At 38.9% G+C, this 9748-nt stretch overlaps 1 protein-coding gene across 1 annotated transcript in view; it reads left to right on the top strand.

The window, feature by feature from the left end:
• The window catches only part of LOC107042490, a 58468-nt gene that overhangs the window by 30803 nt on the left and 17917 nt on the right, over positions 1 to 9748 (top strand). Inside the window, exon 4 of the mRNA XM_015263548.1 lies at positions 2241 to 2538. Within this exon, the coding sequence (XP_015119034.1) occupies positions 2241 to 2538 (298 nt within the window). The remainder of the gene's footprint in view (positions 1 to 2240; positions 2539 to 9748) is intronic.

Raw genomic sequence — 9748 nt, 5'->3', positions numbered from 1 at the left:
GGGGGGGGGGGGGGGGGGGGGGGGGCGCAGCTCCCTAGTATCTTGAATATTCGAGAGATTAAAGAGTTTCCATCGATTATCACTTGTTGTCTCAACATGCCACCTTTCACATTGCCTGATATTTTAAAAATACCACAACTAATGTCACAACTTGTTTGAAAATATCTCGAAAACTACCCAAACGATTTCAATTAAGAAAAAAATTTTTTGTGATACCTGCCTGGAAAGTTCACTTTTCGAAACCGTTTAGTGCCCATAAAGTGCTTGTTTTACGCACGGATTTTATGGTGGCATAGGTTTCCTTTAATTTCGTAGCAAAATCAAACTTTATTACACTAAAAACCATTCGGAAGCCCACTATCAATTTATTGATGGCAAAAAAAGTGTAAAAAAAAATTAATGAGTGAAATGTTCACTGCCATATGCTCGCTGCCCCCTGCTTGCTTTGACTTTTTATTGAACCCTGATCGGCCCCTCATCAACTCCTTGAATTTCTAAATTTTAGCCTTTTTTATGTACCCCACTATGCCCCGACCACTCCGTTTTGCCCCGGTCTCCCCTATATATTTCAGGAATTTTTTTCGGACCACAATATGGCCCACAAATATTTGAGAAATTTGAGATTCGAGGGTCGGGAACGTGATTTAATTTGTCCAGGAATCAAGTATGAAGATTGAATCTTATCGCAGCAATCATTTCGGTCAAACTCATTGAACTATAAGTATACTTCAGTATGCGTCAGTTGAGTGCTGTCCTAATGACAGGGGGTAAGATTTGGAGGTGGGCGTAGTCACAGTCATATTAATTCCATTCTGTCCATGGAGTTGTTCATATAGTCGAGGGGCTACTCACTCCCGAAATCATGGCGCCACTCTGTGATGAAATCAATCCGAAATGATTTTTAAAATTATTAAAATCATCGAAATCCCAGATTTCAATCCTCTGAAATCATTTCCGAAAACACGCTGATGTCTTGAAATCATACCGAAGTCATTTAAAATTAATGAATATTTTGTATGAGAATCCAACGAACGTGATTCATCGTGATTTCAATTATTTCATTGCCTCTGAAATCACTGATTTTTAATCTATTAAATCATCTAAAGTCAGTCACGGAATAATATCGCAATCGACTAAGTCATAATTTAGTTTCTTCCCGGAATCACCGAAATCAATCCCGAAGTTATTGTTCAAAGGTAAAAAGTTACCTCGGAAAATTATTTCCTAGGTCAATAGAGCCAGGGCTAATCATCACAGCCTAGCAGAATCACTGGCGCGAATTGGGATCACTGATTCCCCAATATGCCAGTGTGGATACGAAGAAGAAAATATAAATCATATCTTATGGGAATGTCCGAAGTACACTAATGCTAGAGAAATAATGGTCAAAAAATTATGCGAGAAAAACTTTTTTCCACCATATTGTGCCGGGGAGTTTTTGGCCAGATTAGATAAAAACTCGCTCGTCATTATTAATGAATTCCTGGACAAATGTTCGATTAAAATATAAAGTCAATGTAATCTAAGTCTTATGTACGAAAACCATGTATATTGTTTATTGTATGCAAATTAAACTTTTAAGGTTTAAAAATGCTTAATAAAAAAAAATGAAATTAACTTGCTGTGAAAGTAGTTTTGATTGTAATGATGCATTTAACCAAAATGCTGATAAAATCTGGTCGTCTAAGTCTACCAGTGCTTATGCCGTAGTAATTCCACCCCGGCAACGGTGCGAGCCACAATGTCATGGGTCACCATTATTGGTTAATAATTCATTAACTATCGCCCGAAGCCAAAAGTCGAAGAGGAACTTCAGCCTCAGAAGTTTATCCTCTTTCATCTCCTGAAATTTGGGTCAAGGGTATTGGGAAATCCTCTACTATGGGCATGTAGTCGAGGTACATACGCAAACCTGTTGAATATTTTTCTATTGCTCTCGGTTAGTTCCAGTAAAAATCCGAAAATTTCAATATTTGTCTAGAACTCCATAGATTTTCTATCGATAAATATAAACAAAAATTTTCTTCAGTGCAAATTGATAACAGAACAACCACTTCAACAATCACTTGTCGCTCAGTTTATTTCACATCAAAGAAAATACTTGTCAACGGTCCGGAAGAATTCAACCACCCTTTGCCGTGTTCGCTCTAAAAACAATATTGACATTAATAAAGATCGATCGCTCTCACAAAATATTTTGATAAATAACACTTTATGTTTTCTTTCTATCCATTTCACAGAACCGAAGACTGCGTGAATGGTAGCTTAGTGGAGGAAACATCCATACTTCAGCCCTACATCAATTTCACAACTTTTCTGAAGCTATACGAGAATAACTTGGGAAACCCGGTGGACAAGACTGACGTGTATTTACCCTCTCAACGATCACTCACCATCTATAATACCTCGAGGCTCTACATCAATCTCGAGGGTTGCGTGAATACTTTGAGAGGCGAGTGTAGAGATTTTCTGCATACTCATGGGAGAGATGGGGATAATCAGACGGCACAGAGTAGATATCCGTGTTATTACAACAAGGTAATGTTTGAAGCTGGAATTATAAGTGAAGTGGGAAACCCAAGTGGTTTAATTCTACTTTGATATCAGTTTCTGCATGATAACTAACCCAGATGGAGACTTTTCCCTTAAATTAAGAACGAGGAATTCAAATTGAAAGTTCCTCAAATAAAAAATCCCATCGGAATCGACGGTTTCAATGAAGTTTCAGTGAGAAATGTGCGAACCGGCATTGCAATTTGATTTTGGTCGAGCCTGACTTCAGTCAAGTAGATTCTGGGACATAGTTTGCAATGAGAGGCTTTGAAAGGCAAGTACAAAGATTTTTGGAAAGAACTGAGGGGGACCTGAAATGGGTTCATGTTTAAAAAACTTTCGTTATATTAACCCCTCACGTACGGCGTCGATACCATGCATCGACCCATAAACTTGTCCTATCGGCCGAGTTCAATGCATGGTTCGACCCTTTCCGTCGACAGTAAAAAATAATTTTCTCGAATTCTAAGAGACCTATTGACATTTGGAAAAGATATTTGGAAAGTCAATGGAATTGTTTCGGCAGTGAACTATTTTATTTTATTTTTTTTCAATGCATTTATAATATTTTTTTCTATGAACAAAAGTTCTAGATGGAAATTTTACATCCAACCGAGTCAATCATATTAAATCATCTCGTTTATCGACAAAATTTTCCCCAACAATTTTGAGATTGCTACTGAAAATACTTCAATGATCCTGCTATTGAATGGCAGAAGTTAAATTTCGATTTGTTGAATAATTTGTCTGTTATAAATAAATTTAGCATGTTCGAAGATCTCGGCAACCAATTGTCGGGAAACATTGAAATTTAAGTACGGCAACTCACGCACATTATTATGAGATGGCAAAACGTAGGAAATCGCTCGGTCGTAAAATGGGTTAACTTAACGAATCAAAAAAAAATACCAATTTGTAGAGAAAACAATAATCTCCAAGATTGATGCGGAAAGCTATGCTTTCGATTTTTTATGCAAATAATTGTTTAAGTTTTCTCCGTCGCCAATCACCCCAGACCGTTAGCTGACGGAGTTTCTCCGTCTCATTAATACACATGTCGTCTAAATCCACACGCGCGCTGCGCAGTAAATTGATCCATTTAGCAATCAATTTTCACTGAAAATTCAATTGAACAATCTAAAAATCTTCATATTTTCAGTAGTCTATAAGGTTTAAAAATGCCTTCTCTATAAATTAATTGACTATTAATATCAATCGACAAATGGAAATCCAAGTAAGCTCCTGAATTCAATTCCAAAGATGTGAATAATTGTGTAGGACTCTAAGTGAATATAATAGGCCCTGCTGACAATATTCGGAGAATTTTTAATGAATCAGACCAGTTGCACTCTTAAAAATTTTCGTCTGAATTTACCGTGTCAAATCCTGGAAATTTTTGTCTTGTTTAATTTCCACTGAATTTTCATCAAATCTTGTCATTGAAAAATCAAATATTCCATTGTTTTTCTGTTTGAATGATCTGAAAATCAATAAAATTTTCAATTTTTCTGTTCAATTTTTTTGTGAAAATTTGAAAAATTCAGGGAAAAATTGAAAATTTATGTCATTTTGTTTCTGAATGTTCATGTTCCATTGAAAATTCAATCAAGTTGTGAAATTTGCGCCTCACTGTCACCAAAAATTCATGAATTTCCTTGAATTCTACCTAATTCTACCTAACTTGGAAAGTCATGACCATTTTTCTCCTAAATCGGATTCAATGTCACTCTCATTAGAATTACTACCATATTTTCCGGGAAATTTCGAAAGATTTCTAACAGTGTATTAGATAAAGTTGCAATGTATACACACCAAAAAATGACTGCTTCATATCAATTGGTTTATTCAATAGAAGGAGTAATTTTTCTCATAACATTTGATTCTGACTGTCATAGACTGAGAACAGGAATCTTATGAAGCAGAAGTAATTTTTTTCATAAAGTTTTTCATGTTTTAACTAATGTAACAACTTAATATTATCTCTAGTTTTTTTGCTTCCGAATGGAAGCATTGTGACCGATGATTTTTGCGATCTTCCAATTTTGCCTGGAAATGATGTAGAATTTTATGAAACGTGAAGATATGATGTTTTTAGAAAATGTGTGTATTTATGTCCGAAAGTGTGTGGTCACTTTTCCGAAATTTTTTAGAAATTACACCAAAAAAAGGACTAAAGATCAAGCTAGAAATCTGAAATTTTGTTATTTAATTGGTATTACTTTGGAGCATTTTGAGGCGCAGTTTCAGCTCAATCGGTGCAGTAGTTTTCGAGATACAGCAATTTCTAAAAAATCTGTTTTCCTCAATATCTCAAAAAGTACGTGACCGAATTGAATTTCTTTTACGTCAAAATATTCCTTGTGATAATATCTATCGAATCAATTTATAATATTGCTACCTATCTAGCGATGGTTTGCTAATTAATTGGCATTTTTCATTTTGATGGGAAAATCGGTGTACGCGCGATAACTGTATGAAAAATCAAGATAGGAAGTTGAAATTTTGTAGATGGGTAGAATCGGATGAGTAGTTTAGGAGACATTCATCTTTTTATGAAAAACTGTTATACTCAATAATTTCTAAACTACTAGGTCGATTCACTTTTTTTTTCAAAATATTCGTCATGGTACCTTCTATCAAGATCAATCAAAATATGCAACCCGCCCATACAAAGATTCAGAGATATCAACGTTTTTCTGTTTTTTTTTCATCCAAAAGTTCATGTGGTGTCCATAATACACGTAAAACTGGAAATAAACATCTGAGATTTTGACTACTGATTCGTATTATTAACCCACACTTGTCTATAAAATTTTGTGTCAATCGATTCAGTACATACTGGCGTAGAGCGATTCATCCAAAAATCTTTTTCTTTTTAAATCACACATCGTCATGTTATCAATGATTTTTGTCTCCGTAAGACTTCAACAGTCATATAATATAAATTTATGATTTTTTATATTTTCTATTATGTGATATTTGATGGAATGTCATAGCTGGGACGGAGATTTTTTACCCTTGACAATTAATAATTACTCACTTTTGTGGGGTGTTTTCTTGAACTTTTGGTACGAACTGGGGATACTCTACTCTCATTTCCATTTGGGATCGTAATAAGTTTGAAGTTGTTCATGATTTATTTTGTTTCATTTTGAGCCACCCGTTTCCCTCATGATTGCAAAATGATTAGACTTTGGTTCCATAATTTGTAAATATCATCAATATGGGTGTATGTATGTGTGTGTCAGTCATTAGTCCGAAAATTTATTGGTGTGACCTAAAAAGGGTCAATTCCACTTTACCAATCGCACTCCGACCTAGAAGTAAGTGAGCAGCACTGATTTTTCATTTTTGAAATCGGAATTGCTCCCATTCGGAAGCTTATTACCAATGAAATCGGTAGAGTGAAAAAGAAGGAAAATACTAATAACGCACAAAGTAACGGCCACATGGCTTCTGCCGAGTAGGGATCAGTCGTCCCTCCCCCTCAGACCCATGACACCCTCTATCGCTCCATTCATGACTGGTGCAGTATGCAACGCCATTTACTGGACAGAGGAACAGGAAGGGCGTCCTACCCGATCTCAACAGACTCAATATTCCCTGTCATAATTGCTGAATACTGTTTAATCCCTGGAGACTTGCGAATTCAGTCAGTACATTTTTCACAGCCAAAACGTTTGCGTCGTTTGAATAGCACGGAGTTAGCATTGATTGTATCCAAAGTTTGGAGAGTCAAAAGTATGTGTCCTGTTGCTGCGATTCCTTGCGACGAACGATTGTATACCTGGTCCTCTCTCCTATGATCTGGAAAAGCAGCTGCGCTAGCTACAGAGCTGGACTGGGGCCTTACAGCCTGTTCGTGAGGGATTTACTATTACCACGTAGTGTATATTCAGTTCCCGTATCTTTCCTCAGTGAATATTTTGAATAGATCGTTCGCTCGTGGTTTGACTATCAGTAAAATTTCGACATTTCTTAACCGTTTATATGCTTCGTTTCTGAAGGAGAGTTGGGTGATGATCTTGCGAAAATCACCACGGTTAAACAAAAAGACATCAATGCTTTGATTAATAAAAGCAAACAATATCAAGATGACAAGTGGAAAAACATCGAAAATTTCACCGAAATCAAAGTTCATGAGTTATGTAGATTCAATTATGCTCTGGGTAGAAAAGGAAAGAACTCAACGACAGTGACACCTTCAACGTCATCGACAGTGGATGAGCAGCAACAATTTGACCTCAAGGTGCATTGTTTCTTGTATGCAACACCGTGAATCCCGAAAAACAAACCTGGACGGCTTGTAATGACAAAACATTTGCAAGAGAACATCGAAATGTGGGCCAATCTTCGCAATGATGAGTAGTCCCAGATTGTTCGAAGGAGAATCGAGTCGACATGTTTGTTGTGAGTCCAGGGGCGTTATCATACAGCGTACTATGAGAGTTTCAAGTATGTTCCAAGAAGTACCAGTCTGGGGAGGCCGAAAATCGAAGGTTGGGAAGCAGCTTTCCAGAATCTTTGTCGGTTCATGGAAGAGAGTGACGATTGTCAGTTCATTTTGAGTGAATTAATGGAGAAAATGGAAGGATGAGAAACATCAACATCATCTCTCGGGCGCATAGCCCTATCCTCCCGAGTGTTTCTCTAACCTCAACCATTGGGAAAAATGTACTTTGGACTTATGTACTCACTGTTGCCCGGCGGCCGAAGACAGAGAGCAACATAAAGCGTTCTCTCTCTGACCTCCCCACTCCGCGCGCTTGGCCAATGAGAGTTCGGCTGACTATTTTCGACTTCTCTGGATTCGTTCCCCCATCGGGTCGAAATTATAGGAGTCCTACTGTAGTACTGATACAAAAGAACGATGGAATTGCTTTCATTATTGAACAAATTACATGATTCCTCTAATGTAATTCACGATTCAATTGCTTTCTCAGCCTTCCATTGCTTATGAGCATGGAGAATTTTCATTAATTCCACATGCTATACTGCAAGAAACATTTTCAGATTGTTCAATTTAATTTTCAATGACAATTGATTGCTAAATAGATCATGTTTTGACCGCATAAACTGAGGGCTCGTTTGAATTTACTGTGCAGTGTGCATCTAGATTTAGGCGACCTGCGCATTAATGGGGCGGAGTAAATCAGTTAGCTGACGGTCTGGGGTGATTAATGATGGGAAAAACTTTAACAATGATTTGTATAAAAAATAGGAAGTGTGGGGCATAGCTTTCGGCATCAATCTTGTAGATTATTGTTTCCTCTACAAATCATGATTTTTTTTCTCGATTCGTTGAATTGAAGTGAAACTGGCATTGTTTGAGGCATTGAGAGGTGGATTTTCAATTGTTTTTAATTAATTAACTATATTTACGGATATTTTCGAGAATGCATGTTTGGATGTATTAATCAGGGCAATTTTTTGGACACCTTAGTATTTTTTGTTTCGGCAGAAATTTTATTTCCGCTTCAAAGTCTAATAGACTAAATTAGTTTCTCCTTATCGGCCGCAAAATAGGACGATGGGCGCCAGTTGGCGGGACTCAGTGATGAAATAGTATATTTCATAATTAGGCCCACAAAGTATATATAAAGTATAATCACATTCGTCAGGAAATACATTGTGGGACGTACGATGTAAATTCTTTTATATCACTCGGCCCCAGAAACCGCTATTCTAAACTCGCTTCGCTAGGTTAGAGCGCAGTTTTCGGGTTCAATGACATAAAATATTCTATGTCAAATGGCAATAAAAGTATTATCTGACAAACGTAACTTTGTATCACTTTTATGATCACATGAGTCAGCTAATACTTTTATCGCCTGATGACACAATTTACTACAGTAGAGGCTTCGTATAAGATACCTCTCTATAAGATACCTCGCGCTCCGAGTGCCCGAGGCCTACCCCCACTCCCGGCACTTTCATCGCCTCCCAAATGTTTATGTTCTGTGGGCTTCTTATAAGATACCATGGCCCCGGTCATTTTCCAACGAGAAGAGAGTAGTTGTAGGGATCAAACGGTGTTAAGGGTCAAACGGGAGGGACGAACGAAGTAATCATGAGGGTCTAATGACCTTAATTAAGGGGGGGTCACACCACTTTTTCAAGTAATGAAAATATATATATCGATTTTTTGTTCACTTTTACTATCGAAACCCCCTCTACTGGGTTCCCACTTTGTCGTAGTGAGGGGGCTCGGTCGCGGGCGGTGGAGGTCTTAAGGACTACCGCTGCCCGCGGTCGCTAAGAGGAGTCCACTCAATCCATGTGTGTGAGGGGCATAAGCCATGGCCTCGGCCATACCGTGCCTAAGGAGGCGTGGCACAGGGGGAGCTGTGTCGCTAACGATGCCTCTCAGAAACCTGGGAGACCTCTGAGAGTAGTCTTGGGTGTAACCCCCCCGAGACAAGCCAAGCCCTGGGCAATCGCGGCAATGCACCAGGTGAAAACGCTTAACCGCGGTACTCGTGGGACTAAAATGGAAACCAATCTAAAAAATCTGAATATTGAAAAAGCAACTTCGGGTGGGGCCAGCGATGGCGAACACACGAAGTCTGACAAGGCTGACCAGTCTGGTACCGATGTGAATCGGGTCAGACTGAGTGGAGCCAAGAGAAGACGTCGCAAGAGAGCGAAGCTGCATCAAACCTCGGGGGCGATTGCGACCTTGGCGGATGCAGCAGCGAAGGTCGATGAGGGGAGGGGGGAGGGGGCTATGAGGAAGGCAATAAAACGCCTTCCATCAGAGCGTACTACGCCAAGCCCCTCAGTCAGACCGAAAGAAAAGAGAATGAGAACGCAGGATCAGGGCACATATGCTCAGAACACTACGNGGGGGGAGGGGGCTACGAGGAAGGCAATAAAACGCCTTCCATCAGAGCGTACTACGCCAAGCCCCTCAGTCAGACCGAAAGAAAAGAGAATGAGAACGCAGGATCAGGGCACATATGCTCAGAACACTGCGAGCTCATTCAAGTTTGCAGTTAGGCCGGAGTCATATCCTGATCAGAAACTGGGCACTGAAGTGGTAACGGAGGTGAAGAAACTCCTGAAGGGGGCCATTCTGGCGTTACCTGACGGGGTGAAAGCACCCACCTTCAACGGTGTCTGGGAAAGAGAAGGTGTGGCAATGGTGTGCTGCACTGATGAGGAAACGGGAAATTGGCTGAAAAGCCTTTTCCCC

This window comes from Diachasma alloeum, unplaced genomic scaffold, assembly GCF_001412515.2.
Source record: "Diachasma alloeum isolate Michigan unplaced genomic scaffold, Dall2.0 Dall_scaffold_00480, whole genome shotgun sequence".
In the NCBI taxonomy this organism is placed as follows: Eukaryota; Metazoa; Arthropoda; class Insecta; order Hymenoptera; family Braconidae; genus Diachasma; species Diachasma alloeum.
Note: the sequence above shows the minus strand (reverse complement) of the source record. Positions and strands in the feature narration are given on the sequence as shown.